The sequence below is a fragment of the Leptodactylus fuscus genome, chromosome 7 (assembly GCF_031893055.1).
Source record: "Leptodactylus fuscus isolate aLepFus1 chromosome 7, aLepFus1.hap2, whole genome shotgun sequence".
In the NCBI taxonomy this organism is placed as follows: domain Eukaryota; kingdom Metazoa; phylum Chordata; class Amphibia; order Anura; family Leptodactylidae; genus Leptodactylus; species Leptodactylus fuscus.
This window is the reverse complement of record NC_134271.1, coordinates 108,429,785-108,455,157: the sequence shown is the minus strand read 5'-3', so window position 1 is coordinate 108,455,157 and position 25,373 is coordinate 108,429,785. Positions and strand designations below refer to the sequence as shown.

The 25,373-nt window shown below is 43.4% G+C and overlaps 1 protein-coding gene and 1 long non-coding RNA gene across 5 annotated transcripts in view; one reads left to right on the top strand and one right to left on the bottom strand.

Annotated features, from left to right (window-relative positions):
- Positions 1-3,081: 3,081 nt before the first annotated feature.
- LOC142214070 (uncharacterized) lies at positions 3,082-16,496 on the bottom strand. The gene is made up of 3 exons (XR_012717255.1): positions 16,350-16,496; positions 8,380-8,589; positions 3,082-3,658 (listed from the first exon to the last, which is right to left on the bottom strand). It is a non-coding gene; the product is annotated as an uncharacterized LOC142214070 (long non-coding RNA).
- Positions 16,497-16,908: 412 nt separating this feature from the next.
- Positions 16,909-25,373, top strand: part of ARID4A (AT-rich interaction domain 4A) — a 58,324-nt gene continuing 49,859 nt past the window's right edge. For 3 of the 4 annotated variants that reach the window (XM_075282738.1, XM_075282736.1, XM_075282734.1), the window contains exons 1-4: positions 16,909-17,023; positions 18,134-18,190; positions 22,621-22,731; positions 24,516-24,581. In XM_075282738.1, the coding sequence (XP_075138839.1) occupies positions 18,185-18,190; positions 22,621-22,731; positions 24,516-24,581 (183 nt within the window). In that variant the 5' untranslated portion in view covers positions 16,909-17,023; positions 18,134-18,184. Of the gene's footprint in view, positions 17,070-18,133; positions 18,191-22,620; positions 22,732-24,515; positions 24,582-25,373 lie in introns of all 4 variants that reach the window. The other variant, XM_075282735.1, reaches the window with a different exon arrangement.

Here is a 25,373-nt window from a genome sequence, read left to right as displayed (position 1 = left end):
GATCTATCACATGACACCTGCAGTTACGTTTGTCATTTTACCTGACAAGACTGCATACCACGCTGCACAATGATTTGTCTGACTGAATCTGCGACAATAGCTTCAACACAAGTGTGAACATAGCCTTAATTCACATCCATCAAGCCGATATCTACTGATGAAAGACAGTTCTTTATAGCCAATGATCTAGTGAAAAGACAACTATTATAGCCTGTGAAACACGAGGAACAAAGTCTCACTATAAGACAGTGAAGTCATTTCTGCAGCATTTGTGTGTAAGCAGATGCTGTAAGATGCCGCACATGCAAAAACCTGACAACATCTATTGTAACTGAGCATAGAGCGATTTCAGCTGACTACTACACTTCAGGGTATGGTCACACGCACGCCGTTTTGGCTGCTGCTGTATTTTACTATAGACCACAGATGTTACACTAGTGAGACAGTAAGAACAAGAAAAACACACAGGATCATTCTAGTGAACAAGGCAAAGAGCTAAAACCCAGCTAAACATCAAATGTTTCACAAAGCAAGAGTGGAGAGACTTCATGCTACAAAATTGCCATCTTACCAGAATTCTCCAAACTCCATTTTACAGGTTGTAAGCACATATTGTCACAGGGCTGTACAGAGCTACTAAACATACCAGTAACCAGGGAAGCAGCCGCAGTCTCCAAAGTATCACTGCCACTAGAGGACTGAACAGACATCTGCATACCATTAGGAGGGAGGGACACCCAAGTAGTAGATTCTATTCTTAACACAGCTTTCCCATTATGTAATCTCCAGAAGGTTTCTATGCCTTCCTTAAAAGGAAAACAGAATTTTTATAACGTATACGCAGTCACCACTCATTAGGGGCAAGTGAAGGTTTTAGGCTGAGGCTACACATTGTAAACACAATATTTTGTCTTCCGTGTTTCTCCAGTCCCAGCAAAGTGAATGAGATTTTGCTATCTCTTGTGTCACCCCCTCTACCATATAGATTGTAAGCTCTTGCGAGCAGGGCCCTCAGTGCCATTGTGTGAAATGACTTTCTTTATAATGTTTCTTTTTGTCTGTATTTGAACCCTACAAATTGTACAGCGCTGCGGAATATGTTGGCGCAATATACCTAAATAAAATATATTAATTGTATCACATTGCAAAAAAAAAAAAAAAAACTAATTTTTTTAAAAGTGTGTTAAATTTTACCTGCAGAAACTACATCTTTCCTTTTAGACTCTCTGGGATGGGGGGGGGGGGGGGATTACAAAAATGTCGCAGACACACAACAGAAGTGTCTTTGTGGTGTTTTTAAGTGGCATTGCCTTAATGTTATAGCTCTGCTCGAGGCAAAACAAGTTTCCGTTCTGATGACGGACACGCCATGACCCCTTAGATTCTCCCTCAGCAGGGTCTCTGCTTGTAGACTCAATGATCATCACATACCTTGTGTATCTGAAACTACATGTTCAGTTTGTTTCTGAATAGCGCATGCTTGTGTATTTTCTCAAGACAAGCCTCATTTCCTTTCTATGTATAGCATTTAACAAATAAGAAAAAGCTGTGTCAGCTGCCAGGGATGAGGCCATCTCCTTCATGTAGGTGATATAACCCTAGGAGCTGACTTACATGTATAAAATACAAAACCAGCAATATAAAACAGACATTTCAAGAATCCCTTACTACCACTACTGCTGCACTGGATTCAGAGATGTACCTCTCCCCTACAGTCTGCTGCAAAGAATGGTCAGACATCAGATTTGTAAATACATCATGAAATATGTATAAGAAGCGAAGCAACTGTGGATTGCCACACTACCAAAGTATTTACAAAGTGACCATACCCAAGTATAAACTGGGAAACAGAGCAGGTGGATGCAGTGCTGAATGGGATGTGTGTCAGAAGACTTTCTCTATAGGACATCAATGACCCCTGCATTACATGATGAGGAGGTGTGTATGTGTGAGAGACTGAGTGGAACAGGATTTGCAGCTACAATAAGGCCACAGAAGTGCCATTTCCCGAGAGGGGAATCTTTACATTCTCTTCACTAATTTGCTACCACCATTACTAAAAATAGAAGTCTGTAATGAAAGGGGCTATCCCAATTGGATAACGCTTTTCTTAACAGAGCACTGATCGCACTGGGACCTGGCAGCTAAAATACTCTGTAACCCACTGATAACACTGGGCTCCTAAGGTGTACAAACCCTTGAAGGACTAGTCCAAGCATGCCTGATTTATGTACACCATGCCACATAACAATCCTTCATACTACTATACTGCAGGTAGTGTCCTTTGACTAGCTTGTACAGTTTCCTTGTCACTTCTAATACCACCTTCACAATTGTACTGTAGGCTCCAGTTACACAACATGACAAAACAGAAGGACCCCATTACACAATATATTTGTTGAGTGCCCTTGATAGCCATCATCATACAACAGATCTGACACTTGTTCCTATAATGGAGCAGACCAGAAATTAAGAGTACAGATGTAAACATAAGCTAGTCTTGCACAGGTATTTGCACAATGTCACTTTAGGAAGTCTGCTGTAGTGTAAACTTGGCCTGAGCCATCGCAACACTAGAATTTTCTCCAAAGCATAAGAAGCATCCTGCTCATAGACAGCAGAACATAGCTACACCCCCTAAGCCAAAACATCATGGCCTAGAACACCCCTAAAATACTTGATCTTAACATGTAGTGTGATCTGAGATCTCACTGTGTTATTCACAGATATCCTGCCCCACAGCGGAGGGTTATATTAAGATACACAGCGATTTATAATACATAGGCATTCATATATTTAACCATAGTAGTCAGTGACCTTGCTTCTGTTTTTATGGTAGTTTTTTTTTATAATTATAGGTTGGACTTGATGGACTAATGTCTTTATCCAACCTCATCTACTATGTAACTATGTATACTTGGCGTGATAATTTATAGTCCCCGACCTGTAACTGGCATATGCAGAGCAAATAGAGGGCAGAACCTTAAGGCATTTTCATCCTCATACTTGCAAATACACATACACAGCCTGATCCGACTGAAAAACTACAATAAAGAACTAGTTGAAAATCATCGACATTCACCTAGAAGCTGACACAAGAACTTCAAACACATTCAACATTGGCAAAAAAAATAGGTTTTAAAACTTTATTGCAATCTCTTAAAATATTACAAATACAGAAAACATCATAACTACTCCAACAGACTGTAAAAACTGCTGACATACAACAACAGGGGTTGTCAGGGGCTAGTAGTAAGTTTTATTCATTTACAGGCCTGATCTGCAAAATATGACTCAATAAATGGGCTTAGTGACAACTATAGTCAGATATTAACATTATAAAGTGCGTAACCCTCACAGCAAGTCAGCATCAGGAATATCAAATCCTCCTGGTCTGATGTAAAATGTCGGGGGCTTGCTGAGGCAGCTGTTTTTTGGTCTATGTTCCTTGAGTAGTGAAAATGGGATATGAAAAGGGTCATCCAAAAAACAAAAAAAAAAAAAAACACAACAACCAGGAACACAAACCGAAAGCGGGTTTGTGCAATCAACAAGACTTTTGTTAAGTTTTTACCTGACCTGTGAAAGATAGCAAGCATCTTTCTGGGCAGTAGATATGAATAGGAAAGCGCCAGGTCTCCATCTTCTCCAAATCATCCTAAAAATAATACAGAGATATATTGGAATTGGTGCCATAATAAACATACCTCTCAGCTAGAGGAGAAGCTATTCTACAGAAAATTCACATCTCTTAATAAAGTCGTGATGGCTGACAGAACATGTGCAAGACATTCTCTAGTTATCAATGCTTAACCCCTTCCCGCCGATGGCATTTTTTGATTTTCGTTTTTGACTCCCCTCCTTCTAAACCCCATAACTTTTTTATTTCTCCGCTCCCAGAGTCATATGAGGTCTTAATTTTTGCGGGACAATTTTTTCTTCATGATGCCACCATTAATTATTCTATATAATGTACTGGGAAGCAGGAAAAAAAAATCAGAATGGGGTGGATTTGAAGAAAAAAATGCATTTCTGCGACTTTCTTACAGGCTTTGGTTTTACGGCGTTCACTGTGCAGCCAAAATGACATGTCCCCTATATTCTGTGTTTCGGTACGGTTCCAGGGATACCAAATTTATATGGTTTTATTTACATTTTGACCCCTAAAAAAAATTCCAAAACGGTGTTAAAATTTTTTTTTTCTAAAAGTCGCCATATTCCGACGGCTGTAACTTTTTTTATACATAGGTGTACGGGGATGTATAGGGCGTCTTTTTTTTGCGGGGCCGGGTGTACTTTTTAGTTCTACCATTTTCGGGAAATGTTATTGCTTTGATCACTTTTTATTCAAATTTTTATCAGAATTAAAACAGTGAAAAAACGGCGGTTTGGCACTTTTGACTATTTTTCCTGCTACGGCGTTTACCGAACAGGAAAAATATTTGTATAGATTTGTAGAGCGGGCGATTTCGGACGTGGGGATACCTAACATGTATGTATTTCACAGTTTTTAACTACTTTTATATCTGTTCTAGGGAAAGGGGGGTGATTTGAACTTTTAATACTTTTTATATTTTTTTTATATTTTTTTTTTTTTTGCATTTATTAGACCCCCTAGGGGTGTTGAACCCCAGGGGGTCTGATCACTAATGCTAATGCAATGCATTGCAAAAAAGCATCATCTCTTTTGCAGGCTGTATACACAGAGAATTTGCAGACCGGCTGGGAGCCTTTAACAAGGCTCCCGGCTGTCATGGCAACGGGGGGGGGGGGTCGGCCCTGGATCATGCTCCAGGAACCGGCGATCCCTGCCAAAATGGCGGCGCCCATGCGCCGCCGGGAAAATGGCGCCTTTGACAGCAGCGCCGGAGGGGTTAATGCCTCCGATCGGTCCGGGGACCGATCGGAGGCATTAGAGCCGGTTGTCTACTGCTTAAAGCAGTAGACACCCGGCGGCTATGACGGCCGCCCGGCTCCCGGGCGGTCGCCATAGTTACAGACCCGACACGTGCCGTACTATTACGGCGCATGTCGGGAAGGGGTTAAAGGGGTTGTCCCATCACAAGGATCCTATCTATACTGCTAGTTTATGTGGATATAAGACTTTTTCTAAATACATTGCTTTATCAAAACTGCTTTGTTTGCCTGCTCTCTTAATTTATTCACTTCATTGTTTACATGCTTTTCTATGACCACGGGCTTACCTGCTCAGTCCCCAAGTGACGTAGCTGCCTCCTCTCAGGGGAGGAGGGGGGCTGAGTGCTGGAAGCAGCTCTGAGCTATGTATGTCTCTGCCACAGACAAGCAACGGAGCTCCTCAGATAGGGGAGGTGAGGGCTCCGGGATTTCTGAGCTCTTATCTCCTGCTCTTCCACTTATCAGTCGGTTTAATTGAATTTTGCTGATAAGGGCTGAGATAGGGAGACCCTTTGCATGTATTACAAACGGACTCAAATCCAGCTCTGCTACATCAGCTTCATACTGTGGTAATTCATTTACAACCAATCCCTCATTACTAACTGCAAACATAGCAGATAGAGCAAGTGAAACCTCGCCCACCAATGTGCAGAGAAAACCAGGAAGTGAAGAGAGCACAGAGCCTGCAGGTTGGTGAACAAGCGTGATGGGAATACCCCTTTAAAACTCCTTGGTGGCAAGGAGGGGAGAATGTGAAAATTTACATACTGACCTACATTTACTAATAGAGCAAGTAAACAGACAAGTAAGCCTGGAAATATGCCATATCTATCACAAGCCGATTGTGACAAATCTGGCCCCACAGATCCATGAAATACACGGCAGAGAATCAGCATAGTGGTATAAATAAGCGTTCATCTAATAGGAATCAAGTTCACATAGATTTTTTTGTAAATTAGAGTAATGTGTATTGGTACCTCTTGACTCTCCCCCCAAGAGGCAGTTGTCAGGGAAGATAAAGATCGGGCAGTTGGATTTAAACTGATGGATCATTTCATTCTAGATAGATAAGTCACTGCTACAATGGTCTGGTGGCAGCTTTCTCCCCTCTGCTTCTTCATAACACATGCACTGCTGAGGCCTCGTTCACATCTGTATTAGTAATCTGTTTGGAGGAGTCTGAATGGGGAACCCCCTTTCACTCCCGGACAGAATACCAAACGCATTGGCAAGCGGTGTGCAGTGAAAGCACACGGACCTCATACACTATAATGAGGTCCGTGTACTCTCCGCATGGTACATGCAGACAGAAAAACAGATCCCCACACGGACTCCCCTGAACGGATTACCAAGGCAGATGTGAACGAGGTCTCAGACGAGTGCCCTTACATATGGGAGTGTCAGGTAAGATAGAAGTCAGCCATACACCAGCTATCTTGGGCAAGGTTCACAGAGTGTAATTGGTAGAGGAATTTGAAGCAGCCTTCCACTGCAGTTTCTTTCTGCCACAGTTTTGCTTACCAATAAGACCCTGACACAATGGGGAACTTTCAGACTGAGCCTTTCACCCCGGATTCTAAGGGTGAATCAGCTGTCGAAATTACAGCAAGACTGCACACAATGGAGTCATATTCTGGAGAGAATATGGAGCCAGTTTTGGGGCAGAATACACCTTAAAATTCAGCTGCATTGTGTGAACCTGCCCAAATGTGCAGGTCCAGCTTTAGTTTATATAACCTATTGTTTGACATGCTTTGGGATACAATTATACGTCAAAATTTCCACAAATTTGGAGCATTCCTGATCATTTAAGTCATGCCTTCTTTTGGTCTAAACAGTGTAAAAATAGATGCACCAAATGGACCCTGATAAGGATCACAGTATAGCCCCATAGGCAGTTGATAAGTATATTAGTCTTTAAGAGAAAAACCATCAAGGACTAAAGGGAATATATGACTTTTTTATTTATGACTATTGGGGCAGTCATCTTGCTTGAGCTTTTACTCTGCTCTGTTAACAGTATTTAATTACCGTATTTTTCGGACTATAAGACGCACCTAGGTTTTAGAGGAGGAAAATAGGGGAAAAAAAATTTGAAGCAAAAAAATGGTAAAATATTTAATATATGGGAGTTGTAGTTTTGCAACAGCTGCAAGGCCACATTGACAGGTGACCCTGCAGCTGTACGGGGACGCATAGAGTGTTTTTTTTGCGGGGCCAGAAGTACTTTTTAGTTATACCATTTTGGGGAATATCTATTGCTTAGATCACCTTGTATTGAAAAAAAACCCGGTGGTTTATGATATATGATTTTCTACTTTTATATATATTCTAGGGACAGGAGGTGATTTAGAACTTTTATTTATTTCATATTTTTAAAGCTTTTTTTTTTTTTTTTTAACTATTTTATTCCCCCCCGGGGGCTTGAACCTGCGGTCACTTGATTGCAAGTCCCATAGACGGCAATACAACTGTATTGCCGTCTATGGGACATTCTGTATATTAGTATTACGGCTGGTCATAGACCCAGCCGCAATACTAATATAGCAATGACAGGCCTCGGAGCCTTCATTAGGCTCCCGGCTGTCACCCGAACAGGTCGGCTCTTGCGACATCGCCGCGCAGGAGCCGGCCTGCAACTTCACAGGTACGGGGCCGGTGGGGACCGGCCCCGGGGGAGAAGGGGCCGCTGATACAGACTGCAGACCCGGCATCCGCTGTACTAGAGAAGCGGATGCCGGCGAGGGATAGACGCTGGCACAGGTGCCGGGGCCTGAGACATCGCTACGCTCCTCTGCCCTGCATGAAGCCAGCGGCGGGGGGACAGAGGAGCGGAATAGCATCGCCCCTGCACTGCTGGCTTCATGCAGGGCAGAGGAGCGCAGCGATGTTTCAGGCCCCGGCGTCTATCCCTTGCCGGCATCCGCCTCTCTATTACGGCGGGTGCCAGGCGCCACATTCGGACTATAAGACGCACCCTTCTTTTCCCCCAAAATTTTGGGGAAAAAAAGTGCGTCTTATAGTCCGAAAAATACGATATATGTTTTACCGTATAATAATGGACATAGGCAGAAGTATGGAGCTGACTCACTGAGGCTGGGTTCACACCAGCATTGGCTCTCCATATGGGGATTCCGTTCCCCTCTCCGCCCTTTTCGGAAGGAAAGCACACAGGCCCCATTATAGTCTACGAGTTCCTGCGGGTAATCACTTTACGCAGATTAGATTTTTGTTTGGGGGGTCCCTAAGCAGACCCTCCCCCCAGAAACCCGAAAAGCTGTGAAATCATTATTGCCCATGGTAGATTTCATGATACGTTGTGTGGCATCATCGTTAAGGGAGTTATCTTCTAGTGTAATCCTGTTTGTCTTAACTGATGTGCAGCTATTATTGGACTAATTGTTGTTTTATTCCTGGATGGCAGAATTCAACATGACTCTTCAAATGAGCCCAGGATCCTACCTGCAATTATTCAGCACTCCAGTCTTCAAGCGTAGGGAGTCTGTAGGCTCTTTAATATTGAGCTCAGCCCAATGTGTTGCTTGTCCTCATCCCCATCCAATTCTTTGTGCCTGGACAGCCCATGAAGGAACTCTTGGATGAAACTTTGGATTATGCTGGCTGACCCTCATCTTGATATTCTGCTTACTCTATGCAGTGACAAGTTTTCATCTGAAAAATAATCTGATTTAATATAATAGTTTCACAAAACATAACATTTAGAAGAAAACAAAACACTGCACAAACAAAAAGCAGGATCTGCCAACTACAATGGCCAAGCTATAACCATCAATAGAAACCAGCCAAAAATTGAACATTAGACAGTAGGCAGGGCCTAAAGCTAACTAGTGGCTGCAATACTCACAGCCCTCATCTCTATAGCTAAAAGGAAGTACCCCTACTTTTGCAGAGGACCCCCACACTTTCAGCTCTAGCGGTTTTATTTCCCAAGATATGCGCCCATTATGGCCTGTATGATGTGAAAGTATGTACCATATTACAGACCAATTTCCCTGTAATAAATCCCACATAACAGTAAATAAATACTAGAGCATATGTCAACTTGTTAAACATTCTGCTTGGCTGTTTTTTCACCCAGCTTTTCCCACCTACAGACAACTAATACAGCCACTAAGCTTAGAGCAATGCAAAAACTTTCAGTTGAGCAACATTAAAGGAGTGCCCAGAATTAGAAAAATGAGGCTACTTTGAGAAACAGTGCCACGTGTTTTTGCAGCTAGTCTATGCTCACTTTAATGGCGATACGTGGCAATGCCAGACCTGACACATGGACAAGTATGACAGCTATTCTGAAATAAAGCAGCAGTGTTTTACTAATCCTGGACAAGCCGTTTAAATGGCGGTTTCCTTCAAGCAGAAGTACAGTAACACTGCAGTCCTATGCAATAAGACACATCCAATGACATTATAAAAGAGTCATACTTCTAAACACACCTTACGTTAAAGAACATGGCCTCTTAAAAATCCCATAGGGTTCTGACTCCCAACATAGCAACACATCCAAATTCACCGACATTGAAATAAGGTGACCACTATAAAGTCCCAGGGATGGTCACCTTGTTTCCTTAGGCAGGCTTGTTGCCCAACAGTGTAACAGTCTGGGTCTACACTGAGGCTGCCAACTTTACCTTATAGATAAAAAAGGCAGATTTGAATTTTTCATACCTATGAGATCTGCCCCTGGGAAAGCAGTGAACTGTGAACCAGCAGCTGAGGGAGGGAGGGAGTATTTGGGGGTATAACACAGCTATCAGAACGTTATCTAGTGTCTATGAACACTCATGAGAAAAGGGAAGATGGTCAAAGAAATCTGAAACTAACCTTGGAAAAACATCCCCACCTCCACAGGCTCGGTTGAGGAAGTCCTTGAACATTGCTGACTGTGTTATAAGACAGCTGGTACAACTAAAGTAGGAATCCCAAACTTAAAAAGAGGTTGGCCATGACTTTTTTTTTGCTTTTAATGGTCTAATCCTACAGGTCAGCTGTCAGGGGGTGCATCGGCACCCTGTACTATACAGTGCACTGTGAGAGAAGCCATAGCTCTATACACTATATTGGACAAGAACAGTTTCTGCAACCCAGCCCAAATTTACTTCAAAGGGAGAGGATCTAGAGTAACACTGCTGACATGACTCCAGCCAAGGAAACAAAGCGGGGGATCACATGAACGGTAGTGGTTCAAGAGGGAAGGTATGTGACAACGCCATCTTTTTAATATTATGCACCTTAGGCCCCTGTTCACATCTGCGCATGGGTTTCTGTTTGGGGAGTCCAATTGGTGACCCCCCCCCCCCCCGAACGGAAACCTAATCTGCATAAAAAAAATAAAAAAAAAAGCATTTACCTAGATAGATTGTAAGCTCTTGCGAGCAGGGCCCTCAGTCCCATTGTGTGAAATGACTTTCTTTGTAATGTATCTTTCTGTCTGTATTTGAACCCTACAAATTGTACAGCGCTGTGGAATATGTTGGCGCTATATAAATAAAATTATTATTATTACCTAAGGAAACCGACGGACCCCATAGACTATAATGTGGTCTGTGTGATTTCTACACGCAAAATGCGGAGAGAAAAGTGATGCTTGCAGAACTTCTCTCCACGTTTTTCATGCAGAGAGGGGAACGGAACGGCCCGAACACAGATGTGAACTGGGCCTTAGGTGGTGAAACATTTTCACTGCACATCAATAGCAAAATCTACAATGTATTTTGCTGTGGATTCAATTGGGCCAGGTTTACAATATGAAATAAAAATACAAATACAACAAATATTGGGTGTGAGAGATGCTAGTCCAGTGGTTCTTAACCTTGTTTGAGGTACCAAACCCACCAGTTTCATATGCACATTCACCGAAGCCTACTTTAGTCATAAATCAAATATGATTTTTTTCCCCCCCAAATTCAAGACATAGGTGTATGTTTTTGTTTTTTTTATTGGTACACAAAATGAACCGGGCATAGGGTTCAATCGAATCCCAATTAAGAACCACTGTGCTAGACTTAGTAAAAGGCTCTACACTCCTTAGTCTGGTGTATTTCAGGATACCCTCAGTGACAAAAGTGGAATCTAGACCAGTCGTGGACTGGCAGAGATTTCGGGTCTATTTCATGCCAGAATATGGAATAGGTCCTATTCCTGGCCCAATTTTGCAGCCCTACATCCTCAGGTCCTATTCATTGAATGAAAGGGGCCACAGAGGCACAGCCAGTGCATGGGCAACACACGGATGACATCCATATGTGTGCCGCCCATGCTTCATTCACGCCAGCCGCTTAGCATGTGGCCGTGCAACCAGCTTTACTGTAACTGATGTCAAATAAACTGGTGCGAGTTATGCCTAGAAGTTGGAGGGTAGACACAGTGACGCTGGGTTCACACTAGTGCCTGGAGTTCGTTCGGAGCCTTCTGTCTTCTGCATGCAGAAGACTGAAAGCTGTCAGACCGGGTCCAGCCGTGAGCGCCGGTGAGCGTTTTATGCTCTCCACCACGAAATGTTGTTTTTTTTTTTTGTTTTTTTTTTAAAAGCAGACACAGAGTACTGCATGTCTGACTCTGTGCCCGATTTAAAAAAACAAAACAAAAAAAAAAAACACACAACACGGTTTCGTGGCGGAGAGCATAAAACGCTCAAGGCCCGGACACCTTTCAAATGAATGGGTTTGAAAGAGTCCTGCAGGTTTCCGTCTCCTGCTCAGTTTTGTGCAGGAAACGGAAACCTGCATGAATGGAGACCGGGCGCAGATGTGAATGAGCCCTGATCTTTGGTTGCACGACAGGAGTTGTGCCCAAAGTTGCCCTAGCCTTAGACAGTTTTGTAAATCTGTGCCTATAGACTTTTACAGCCGTAATTTGCAACAGAAGATAGAACTGTGTACCTGAGAGCTCTGCCACCGATCTGCACATGGATTAGAACCTCTCAACAGGGAATCCTTCTGCAGAATCTACCTAAAGAAGGGACACGTCACTCAGCCACGGCCAAAGAAACAACAAGGCAGAATCTCAGAACAATGGGATATTATAATACATGCCAAAATCTGCAAGCAAAGAGTGCCATGTGAACATGCCCTTCGGCTAAGGCCACAAACTGCAAGTTCAGAGCCGGATAGCCACAGTGAAATTACCAACGGTTAATACGCTGCAAAGTGCAGTACAAAGTGTAGTGAATAGGATTTCCACAAATCACCCCAATCCACTGTAGAAAAAACAAAAACAAAAGACACCTTACAGTGCAGTGTCTTGCACAGCAGGTACTGAAAATCCAGCAAGTCAATATCTGCTTCATATTCACTGATGGATTCCAATCTTTGTTATTCTAGAGTTAAAACCCAGGCTAAGCACATGGGAAACCACTTGTGAAAGCTGCAGCTCAAACCAGATGATTTCGGCAGCAGAATGTCCACTACAGGCTTAGACTACATTCACACAACAGTGAATACTGACAGTGTGACATCAGGTGGTTTTTTTTTTTTTATGTTAAAAGGCAGCATTAATTTCACTGTCTGTGAATGGGAGCTATTCACATTACCGAACCGTCAAAATATAGGTCACAACTTATATTTGGGAGTTTTCACAAATCCCTCCATTCAATGAAGTGTATAGGAGATCTGTGAAAATGGCCATGAAAAACTGATGTTTTCACAGCCATGTCACTCTAGCCTTAGGCTACATTTACACGACAGTGTCCATTTCTCAGCTGTTAAAAACTGATCACTGGATCTGTACTTAACGGCTGGCTGACTTTTCTGTATCCATTCGTCTGTTTTCTACTGTACAACGTATGAAAAAAAGCACATTTTTGAGAAAAACAACTTGCGACTCCCCCGACACCCATGTTGAGTGTGGCGGGGATTTATGCCAATTAATGCTAGTTCCCCCAATTTCAAGGCGGGTGAATGGCTTGGTTGATTTATCAGGAACTGCCCTTTAAAAATAAATATATACTTATTTATGTGAATGCACTCAAAGGGACAATATTTCTGAAAACTAGTGTATTGAACACCAAGAGAGAGTGCAGCATTTTTAGAAATGTGCTGCTCCTTGGCCAGTCGGCGAGCCTATGCTGGAATTTCAGCGATCATGTGCACCAGTAAAAGAGTAAGTGGTCTTAAAGGAATTCTATCATTAGAATCCCATTTTTGAAGACTAACATGTAAGAATAACCTTAAGAAAGGCTATTCTTCTCCTACCTTTAGTCTTCTTGGCATCGCCGTTCCGTAGATATCCCAGTTTTCTGCGGTCCGCAAATTATTTTTCTCGTAGCACTGGGGGCGTCCCCCAATGCTGTTTGAAGAATCTCCAGCGCTGCCTCATCTCCTTCTGCAACGCCTCTCCGCCGAGTCTTCTTCCTGTACTGGTTTCCAAAATCCTAGGCATGCACAGTCTGTTCTGCCATCGGGCAGAACAGACTTCGCATGTCCGCAGGCATTTTCTTGTGGCCACTTACATGAGCGTACTGTGTAAGCAGCCACAAGAAAACGACCGCAGACATGCGCAGTTGTTTCTGCCCGAAGCCGTTGGCAGAGCCGACTACGCATGCCTAGGATTTTGAAGACCAGGCCGGAAGAAAACTCGGCGGAGAGGCATTGCAGAAGAAGATGAGGCAGCACTGGAGATTTTTCAAGCAGTATTTGGGATGCCCCCAGTGATGTGAGTAAAATCATTTGCATACCACAGAAAACTGGGAATATCACAAGAACGGCAGAATGGAAAAGACTCCTACAAATAGGAGAAGAATAGCCTCTTAAGGCTATTCCTACATTAGTCTTAAAAAAAATAAATAAATTTGATTCTAATGATAGGTCCTCTTTAGGTCGGGGCCCCACGGGCATTTTACAGTGCAAGCAAAGGAGATGGGATTCATGCGAATCCCATGCCCACTTTGTGGAAGAAATTGCAGCGCGGACACGCTGCGATTTGCAAAGCCGTTGTGGCTTTGCAAATCGCAGCATGTCAATTATATCTACGGAAACGCCGGCAGCTTTCCCGTAGTTATAATGTTAAGAGAAAGTCCGCAGAGGAAAATTCAGTGAACTTTCTCTTAAAAGCGCTGCGGAAAGAACCGCGGCGTGAACGTACTGCGAATAGCACTGCGATTACAGCCCGTGGGGCCTTAGCCTTAAAGGGATTCTTTCATGTCCACAGGCACATACCGTTTTATATACCGCTGGAAAGCTGACAATGCGCTGAATTCAGTACACTGTCTGATTACCCGTTATGTGTCCTGGGGCTGGAGATATTGGTGTCATTACCAATCTCTGCCCACTGTCACAAGGGTGTTCCCGACAGTCTAGCTGGGCTGTGAGGAACAGCCCCTCCCCAACTGTACTCATCCACATTTAGATATAATGATCCGTCACTCGGTATTCATCAAATTAGGTGCTCAGAAAAGGCATCTCACCGCCATATTCAATGAAGAGAGGATATTTCTGGCACTCAATGGAAACTTTTTATATATTTATTTTAGGTATCCTAAAATAAATACATAAAAAGTTTCTATTGAGTGCCAGAAATATCCTCTCTTCATTGTACTCATCCATAGACAGTACTGGGAGGCACTCTTCACAGCTCAGCGTAATTCTTGGGTGGTAAGGAACAACCCCTCTGGCAGTACAGAGCTATGGACGAGTACTGTCGGGGGACACATACCTCACAGCCCAGCTAGACTGTCAGGAACGCCCTTCAGACAGTAGACAGAGATCGGTAATGGCCCCAATATCTCTTCTCCCGCGCTCAACCCACCCTAATCCTGAATTCACACCATAGTGAATACCGGTGGTTTAACAGATTATTTATACTAAAAAAAAAAAAAAAAAAAAAAAGTCACATTACATTCACTGCATGTAAGGGCTCGTTCACACGTGAACGAAGGGGTGGATTTTGACAGCGGATTTCGCTTCAAAATCCGCCCCTTTACAATGGTGGTTTATGCAGGCCGCCGGACTTTTTTCCTCTAGCGGCGGGTTGCTGCTAGTGGAGAAAAGAGACATGTCCTTTCTTCAGGCGGAAGTCACGGCGCGCTGGACTGCGGCTTCCGCCTAGCGGTAGCACCCTCCAAAACCCGTGTGGGAGCCCCACATGTGAACTAGCCCTAAATATTGGTTACTCGCATAACCAATATTTTGTAAACATCCAAACATGTCCTATTTTTGCCTGTTTTCACGGATCCCTTCATAAGACTTAAATGTATGATGGACCCATGAAGACAGGTGCAATACAGACACTATTTCAGAGGTCTGCTTATCTGATCCTTCGCCGCACCCGAAGCTAAAGTGAACCTATAGTAGGTTAAAAAAAAATAGAAAAAAGCAGGATACTCACCCGAGCAACATGTATAAAATCGAAACTTCTTTATTCAATTTTTAAAAAGAAATTGAATAAAGAAGTTTCGATTTTATATGTGTCGCTCGGGTGAGTCCCCAGCTTTTTTCTATTTTTGTGCCCTTTATGCTACTTATATGCAGCGAGCACCCCCTAAGTATCTGTATAGATTTCAATGAGCAAAACTAGAAATCCGACACTCGTTGTGTGGGACCCACTCGTACCAGATTGAATGAGAAGCCTCTATTTGTGAATAAGTAGTGCCGCTTCCACTTCTCTTTTTGTACGATAACTGGTTGCACTTCATTATCTGTCAAACATGACTGAATATGTGATGAAGCCTTGGACACAGGTGTGAACAGAGTATTATATAAAAAAAAAAATCCCTTAAGAGTTAGGCTTAGTTCACATCTGCGTTTGGGTCATTCCACTGCAAGCAGGACTTTTCTCTCCACATTTATTTTGCGGTAGCCACACGGATCCCATTATAGTCTATGGGATCCACAAGTTTACTAAGGCAATTTTTTTTTTTTTTTTTTTTTTATGCGGATTAGGTTTCCGTTCAGGGGGGACGGACCCCAAGCAGTCCCCCAAACGGAAACTCGAACACGGATGTAAATCAAGCCTGAAAAAAGAAAACTGAAGAGAAAAAAAAATAATATATATATATATATATATATATATATATATATATATGTGTGTGTGTGTGTGTGTGTGTGTGTATGTACATATACACAGTATATATATATATATATATATATACACACACACACAAACATTATAGAACTGAGATATATATATATATATATATATATATATATATATTAGTACTGGGTGCCTACACAAGCTAGTAGCCATACCTCCAGAGTACCGGCACATGAGGGCTGCCGCCATTAGCCGTACGTAACAGCTGTCCTTCCAGTCAGCACACACAGGGTTAACCACATGCGGAAGCCGCGCTCCTTAGACAGTCATGACTTCCTGTGACGCTGCTGATGTCACCTCAGCAAATGGATTCCATTGCCAACAACGTCACAGCCTTGATATGACCTCTGGGCTTCGCTAGACGCGAATATCTTACCAGTACATACCCCTGAGGCGTCCACACCTTGTATATGTCTTGTGGTAGCAGCCATAGTGGTAGAGCTGCCCGTCTCCATAGCGCCTGTGTGCCTCACCGAGCGCTATATCTCCCGTACCGCTCGCTCCTCCTGCCAGTCTAAGCATAAAATGGGAAACATCCCCCTTACAAAATGGCGCTGAGCCCTTTGGCAGGCGCATGCGCACAAAGTATAAGCGCGCATAAGTTCCCACCTCCTTGCGCAGCCCTTTCAGCTCACTCAAAACTCGGCTTTAGTTCCGTTTCCAGGAAACAGAGCAGCCAATAGTAAGACAGACACAGCTTCTGCCCTCAAACCGTGCAGCCAATCAGCGTTGTCTTAACTTCATCCGGATTCTGGCCATCCAATCGTATCTAGAGAGGGGCTGTCTTCGCGGAATGTTGTCAAATCAGAAGCACAGCTGGCAAGAAACCAATTAGGAAGCGGTATGAGTCTACCTGTATTGGAGACAGCCAATAATAGATTTACGTTCGCGCAGCAAATCAGCGTTTTGTATCCTCCGACCAATCAGGCGCTGTGTCTGCTCCCCACGGCATGAGGATGAGCCAATGGTCTTCGGAGAAGGATTGGTTCTGCTCAACAGCTTGTTATTTCGTTTATTGCTTGCAGTTCCGTGCAAGTGGGGAGTTGTAGGAGCCGAGTGTGTGAGTGAAACTTTCATCCGTTTTGGGGTGACTTTACGGTCTGGGGGTACGTTAGAGGGTTAGGAGAACGCTGGTAAGGGGTGAGGGGGGGCGGGATCCTTCAGCTTGGGGCATCCGGCTTGGCCGAGAGCTGACTTCTCAGGCGAGAGTTTGAAGGTATGTGACGGGGCTGGGAATTGAATGGTAGGTGGCTGTGGAGCTCCGGGCATCGAGGGGGATGAGGGGAACAAGGTGAATGAAGTGAGGGGAAGCTGGAAAGTGTCTGTAGACGGCCCGGTGTGGAGATGTGACGGGCAGGGGGGCAGCCGGGGGGTGCACTTGGCATATGGGGTGGCAGGGGGATGTCTGGCTGAGGGGGGCAGACACTGGTGCTGTCTGTGCCGGCACTGCGGCGAACTTCTACAAAGGAGGCAGCAGCGGGAGGATGAGAGCCGGCAGGATGATGCGGGGAGGCCGGGGGTGAAGGGCTCTGACATGGAGCACGGATCTAGCCAGCAATGGCGACGTGACATTCCGCTTGTGTGTGCACAAAGCCAGGCACCCCCTCTTCTTCAGCAGACCACCCTGATCATGGCTGCACGGTACATGGCGACCCTCACCTACATGGCCTGGCCCTGGAGGGGTTCCTCTGCCCTCTCCATACTTGCTGGGTGGCACCATACTGCTGAGTCTCTCATATCTTCCTTCTCAAAGGTGTCAGGCACCATATGAGTTGGGGGTGATGGCGTTGTGTTGGCGTAGGTCGCTGCCACCTGGGAAGACGAAGGGTTCCTATTGTTATTACTCTTTTTAAGGGGTCTTTATGAGTCATTTTCGTGCTTTGCCAAAAGTTCAGGTCATTGCCCAGCGACGAGTGCCACAGTTTGTCGGTGACTACTTTGGTCCTCTCCGTGTGGTCAGCCGGGGCTCGTCTTGATGACGTGACTAAGAGTACATCTGCGAGTTTTCCTGTACCTGCAAAGCGGATACGTTTTCAACAAATGTCATCCTAACTCAGCAGAGACAGGGTTAATAGTAGCGTAGGGATCTTATATATGTGGCAGGAATGACTGCGGGTACGTCGTGTTGGTCACTGTGATGTCTAACATTTGTCTGTCTTCTCTTTTGCAGTTGTAGTGAAGACAAATCTTCGAGCTGGAATCCCTCAAATAACCTTCGACGATGAAGGTAAGACCTTAATACCTTCAGCAGGAGCTGCTTTCCAGGCTGCAGCGTTTTAAAGGCTAGGTGGGGTTAGTAACGTGCCGCGTCTCGGGACTCATGTCAGCAGTCCTATGGAGGCTGGCACCTTGTCTTGTCAGAGGTCATACATGTCGTTTCATGTTCCTATACACAACAGCAAAACATAACGCACTTGTGTTTTATACATCGCCATACATAGATCTAGCAGAGCTAAGTTGTGACACATGTTGTTGTTATGCAGCGTATAGTCTTTCATAGTTATCACAATGGAGTAAAGAAACAGTTAAATTACGTAGCTGGCTCTGTTTCATCTATGTATATAGTGCATGTAGGTGCTGCTGATGTCAGGCCTTGTTTACTTTGGCGTTGTGGCTTTTCAGAGCTTGGTTTTTGTTCTTGCCGTCACTCGTTTCGATGTGTCGGTTTGTACTGCTTTTTTTTCCTGTAGTTCTTCAGTAACTAAGATATATTCTTCTCGCGATGCCTTGCGTTGTTTTGTCTGGAACATATACTCACTTCTGTCATTTGTCTCTTTAAGTCGATAATAGTGGTTGTCTGTTACTTTTATGGTACTATTTATGTAGACTACTTGTAAGTTAAATGGGCCTTGTAGGGCAAAGCTAACAAGGTGCACAGTGAGATCTTACCCTTAGGGCCCGCCTATACACCCTAAAATGGGTTACTTGGGGAGTAATAAGGCTTACCAGTGCTTTCTCCGCACAGCCCCAAAGTTACCTGTGTGAAGGGCAGCAGAGGAGGCCAGAACTCATATTCCTCTATTTCCGCTGCAGCCACTCTGACTCTGTGACGTTGCCAGCTCCCCTCTTCTTGGGCTACATGTGACAAAGAGTCAGAGCGTCGGTAGAGGAACAAAAAGCCTCCCCAGTTGCCCTCGGCACTGGTAACTTTTGGGCTCTAGACGACCAGGGTGTATATTTGTAGTAGGGTTTAACATTGCTAACCTTTTATTACCCTTTTAAGAGATATTGTTTGCAAGTCTTAGATATGGGATCTGTCCATAGGAAGATGGTCCATGTGTTTCCCATCCACATGGTCTACCCTGTATAAACAGTCATCCTCCCTTCTGTAGTCTTTGAGGTCAGCTCTCATATTCTTAAACCTGTATGTTAGAAAGTTTAGGCTTGTCTTTTGCTGTGTCTCTAAGTCTCCCATAATTTTGTAATTGCCTGTTCCTTTTGATATTGAGGTATTCCTCATATTTTATGGGTTCTTTGACACCATAGAATTTCAATCACTTTACATCGATCCTGTCAGGTTGATTTTGGATTCTAAACCACCCACTGGTCCTTATAGACTGGGGGTTTAGTTTCTCTAATCGCTCTGTTTTAAATCCATCTTGCCTTCATTAAGAAAAAAAAAACAAAAAACCTTTACATTTACCTAGAGATGAATCCGATAAGTATGATCAGACTCTTCTCTGGTGCTCCCGATGTCGGGGCATGTTTTTCACTGTAGCTGAGGACGTACATCCCGGCTTCACTGCTTAAGTGCCGGCGGAACGGCGCATGCGCACTGAAAACGAAGTGTATTCCTCAGGCTTTAGTGAACAACTGTACCGGAGTGAGGCGTGCAGCAGCAGGGTGAGTATAAAGCTTTTTTATCTTTATTTTGGACATAGATGGCTTTATAACAGGACGATTTGGGACACTATCCCTGGTCCATAAAGACCTGTGGGTAGTTTAGTGTCCCAAATTGCCCTGACAGCTTCCTGGAAACAGTTGTCCATGTTTTAAAAAAGTAAATAAATATATATATTTCTTAACTGGATACTTCCACATGAAACAGAACAGCCTCTGTTATATTTCATGTGTGGAAACAACCACAACCCTGTTGGATTTCACCTAAACAGAGTTTTATTTTTTTGTTTTTTTTACCTCTGTGAGGTGAATCGGAGGTTGGTGTCTACTGATTCATTTGCTATATGTGTTTGGGATTTTCCTGAAAGCAGAAACTTGGGGGCATTCACGCTGAGTATTTTGGTATGGATTCTGACGCGGAATCTGTGCGCAAAAAAAAAAAGCCTCCTGTTGACGTCAATGGGTTCTGTTTTCCACACGGAAGCCATTGAAATTAATAAGAGGCTTTTTTTTCCCCATTGAGTTCAATGGGTTTTGTGTGGAAAATGGAACCCATTGAAGTCAATGAGAGGCTTATTTTTCCGTGCGGATTCTGACGTGAGTTTTGCGTCAGAATCCGCGCCAAATTCCTCCGTGTGAATGGACCCTTAGATAGCTGTTGGCCAAGCGCATGTGCTCTCAATACTTTGGAGGCAGCCTATCTCCCATAACAACATAGGAGTCTGGCAGTGTCTTCTTCCTCTATCCCTACTGGAGGGATGAAAGTTTGTAGTAACCGCTGTCCGTGGTATATGGCCATCTTAACGTTGTAATATGCGTTCTGAGGAAAGAGAAGCTGGTCATAACATGAGATTTCTCTTGCTCAGACATTAGTCCCTTATCCCAGCTCCAGCATAAAGATGTATTCTTGACTCAGCTGAGTGTGCATTTTTAGTTCAATGGGGATCGGAGAATAGCGCTCTGACATTGGGTTATCTCTTGTGAACAAAGAATTGGCAATCCAACGTGCCTAATCCTTCTGCTGCACCAATAGCTGACATTAAAAGTTGGTTACAAGGACCTGTATTCATGGGCCTACCAAAATCAGCTGACTGTGTGTGTGTGGCCAAATTTTCTCTGTGCCCACTGCTAGGGAAGAGGGTGATTGTGATTGTAGTGTTTGTGTGTTTATGTATACACTTGTCTATAAACACGCCTATGTAAATAAACCTGAAGCCTCAGCCATTGGGAAGCAATTTTCTGCAGCGGGACCATATATCTGTCTACTTCCTAGTAAACGAAAGCTGACAGGTCTGGTACTTCACAAGTGGGAGCTGTGGAAGGGGGTGACACATGAGCTCTATATAAACTTCAGATTGGCCGAAGTGACTCTAAATGGACCATCTATATTCTTTCCATCCAAAGTAAAGGGTTTTTCTGTAAGAATGTTGTTGCTGTCTGTTCTCCATGTTTACACTAGAGCATAGTAAAGGAAGGAATATTTGTGTTACAATCATTTTTGTTCCGATTATCTCTTCAGCTATATCAGGCGGTTTCCTCTATGTTACTAGCTAACATAGATATCAGCAATAAGTTGATAGTGTTTCCTGGAGCTGAGCTAAAATCACTCGAGCTAGAGTTATATTGGCTGTAGATGCAGCAGGAACTGCAGAGAGAAGGTCATTTTGGCTGTATACTCAGCGGTCATGGGTGGTCCTGAGCCCCCTGATCCAGCAGCATAAGACGGCTTTTCTGCAGGGCTTTGTGGATATATTTGTGTGAGTTCTGACACATAGGGAAAAATCCCGTAGCAGATCTGCTTGGTGTACAAGTAGATTTTACAAGAGGTGTAGCTGCAGCTCTAGTGAAAATTTGTGACAAAAAAGATATGATCTAAAATTGTGCACTAAAATTTGTACATTTAATACAATACAACTGAATGACTATAATGTCTTTGAGTTGCCATAAAGTATGCATCACTTTTTTTTTCTCCTACAGTCCAAATTCACACGTGGCAGATTTGTTGCTGAAGTTTCTGTGATGTCTCTCATGTTATTTGGGTCTGTAAGGGAGCATTCACACTACCGTCGGTGTCTGACCGCTAGTGTCCGCTGATAATGTCTGTTCAAAATCTTGCGCGGACATTAGCAGCGGACACTAGCTGTGTCCCTGACATTTTGCATTCATTTAAATGGACATGGGGTGCGTTCTTTTACTGTCCCTGGGTGTTCTTAATTGTCCGTTCACAAAGATGTTCCACTTTTCAAGCGGACAGCAAAACCCGACATGTAGGTTTTTCCTGTCTGTTTGAAAAGTCGGACATCTTTGTGAACGGACACTTAAGGACAGACACGGACTGTAAAAGAACGCACCCCATGTCCATTTAAATCAGTGCAAAATGTCACGGACACAGCTAGTGTCCGCTGCTAATGTCCGCACAAGATTTTGCACGGACATTAGCAGTGGACACTAGCTGTCGGACACCGACAGTAGTGTGAACACCCCGTAAAAGTACCAAAACAGCCTTCTCGCATGGAAGGGGCTGATTTTTCAGTTGAAGAAATTTCTCCAGCAGCTCTACCTCCCCTTTAAGTGTATTTTTATCTTAGCTGTTGTATGGAGGGCACCTAGAACCACATGGAAAGAGTTGCTCAGCAGACTTGTTAAATAAGGCAGAACTGATCCACTTCATATTATGGTATGGTAGTTGTACCTTTGTAGATGTTACAGATGTGCTCTGTCCATATGTAAGCTAATTGGATGTTACTATATCAGATGATACTTTGCACATGGCGAGTCCTCTTGTGAGCTAATGTCTTCTATTCTCTGTCTTTTTAGGCAGCGGATGAGCCTGCCTACCTAACAGTGGGGACCGATGTCAGTGCTAAATACCGGGGTGCCTTCTGCGAGGCGAAGATTAAAACTGTTAAACGTTTGGTGAAAGTTAAGGTAAGTGAATGCAGTACAATAGCAGAATTATATCTGGGCTTTATACTGTTGGGGTTCACTTGAAGCAGCTGCTCTGTTCTATGGACTATTCTATCTCATCACCCCAATTATTGCTTTATTGTGGCTCCCAGCAGGATATTCTAGTCACATCCACATTCTAGTATCCATATTGGGAGAATGAAATTGTGCATGGCTTGTGAAGTTACATAAGAATACTTGTGTATTTCCTGCATTTGCAAGTGTTGTTTTATTTAGTTTTTCTTTTCGTAAAATAGTTGCAGTTTGGCCTCAGCTATTTTAATACAATAAATATTCCAAGGTTGTATTTTACAGTGCCTGCCTGTCGGTGCAGCTGCAGACTCATACTCTCAGTGCATTATATGCAGAGTGGGTACATACTGGGTTTTATACAAAATGGGATAGACATTATGCTACAAGCTTAGAACCTTTCTAATTTTCTGTTTGATCAGTGGTTTTAAAAATGACAGAAAACATTTCAATTTTGTATTTTTTTCGGGGGTCTGTGTCATTGGTATTACAGGATGTGGGCACAGCTGTATATAGAGGTATTGTGACCGACATCATAGCTTTACCACTGCCAAATGTTTATTTTCACTATAGGTAGTACTGTGTAAAGGGTTATTTCAAGCTTGTAAAGCGATGGCATATTGTGCAGATGACCTCCGTGGTTCTCTCCCCCCTTTTCAAAATCTGAGTGTAAAAAGGGCCACAGTACTGGTTGACCACAACACACTTCTACGTTTTCCTTCAGAGCAGTGCTGCTTGGTTGTGCACTGATCATTGAAGGTATTTTGTATCACTGCAATTTTAAAGACCCCCTCCCCCTCGCATAGCCAATAAAAAAAATAAAAAAAAAGATACAGTTTACAGTACCAGCAAAGTGAATGAGATTTTGGTTAATCTCAACCACACGTTGCAGAAAAGTCATGTTTTCAAAAACGCAGCATGTAAATTTTAGCTGCAGCATTTTCCCTGTATGTTCAAAGGAGGGAGAAAAAAAGCAGAGAAAAACGCAGTAAAAACTTAATGTAAAACGCTGTGGGGGGAAAAAAAAAGCCTTTGCTTTCACTGCATTTTTTTTTCTGCAGCATTTTTTTTAAAGCTGTGATTCACTATTTGAAGTCTTAACCATAGATATTAATGGCACGTCACTAGCACTTGCACCTGTTTCCAGAGCAGGCGTCCCCAGACCCTTGTCCCACCTGCTGGTGCAGCACTTGGCTTCCACATCCAGGATTAAAATGAATGGAGCCGTGGCCATGTGCATGACTTTTTCCATTCACTTTTATGGTTGTGAGTTACCTGTGCTCAGCTGTTTTCCAGGACCCCTTAAAAATGAATGGAGAGAGATGCATGCAAGGATATCTTTCTATTTATTCTCTACCTCGATGTGGCATCCAGTGGCCATTCCACCTGGTAGTACATGGCGCTGTGGTGAGCGCTATAAAGGAGTTTGTCTTTTTGGTTCATTTCATCTTTTAGTCATATTCTTCCAATACACTAGTTATATAAACTTGGTAGGTTTCACAGCCTAATAAAGCTTTTCCATATAAGTCTCTACAACCTCTCCTTGTCATCTACACGGTTAAGAAATGCCAGCGGTGTATTCCCAGTGACCCACCTCTTCACGCCTGTGCCAGTTACTCGATAATTGGATTTTCAGGCCTCTAATTGATTTAGTCTTCTGCTTCCCTCCACAAGGTTCTGTTTGTCAGTGCAGGCACTAATATAACATAGTTATCTGATTGTGGCTTCATTTACAGGTCACTCTGAAACAAGACAACTCAACACAACTGGTGCAGGATGACCAGGTTAAAGGGCCACTAAGGGTATGTTTGTGTCACGCTCTGTTTTCAGTACTATATATCTTACTGTATGTCTTGTGTTCTACTTGTGTTTTTTATTTACCTATAGGGAAATAAGGACCTCATGAAGGGGGTTTACCCTGCTGAGGCATCTCTTTTTGGGTCAGAGCTATGAGAACTGCTCCTGTGTAGGAGAACTCAAGCTATCCTTTGTTACCTGTATATAAGAAGCTGTCATGTAACACTACATTTTCCCTACAGTGGCCACAGCAATAGAAATTCCCAAGTTCTTTCAACAAAATCAGATGCTTGCCATCATACCATGAGACAACCCCTTTAAAGGATATGTCCGTTAATAATGTTATCAAGTCCCTTCTAGGCTCCTAGAAATCAGTTTCTGTAGTTTGTCCTCTATACCCTCCATACATTGCCACATCTGCATTCGATGTGGTCTCCGATGTCTGTTGTAGGCACTAGATGCTTACTACTTTTGTATTTCAGGACATGAGCAGTAAGATTACTAGCCATGCTATTTTCTCGAAGAATGAGCTAGTGACTCTAAGTGTGGTCAATAATGAATTTTTCCACAATCCCGGTGTCGGAGGGATTTATTTTATAGCTGGCATTATCAAGTATAGTACTGTAGTTTAGCCGAAAATAACTGGCTCAAGTGTGTGGGCGAGAAGAACATTTTAACTCTCTGCAAGGGATTAACTTACTGTGCTTATATTTTTGTTGAAAAATATCCTGAGGCCTCTAAAATATTTTGAGGATGGACAGGGAAATAGTGTATTGTATAATAGGGTTCTCTGGGAT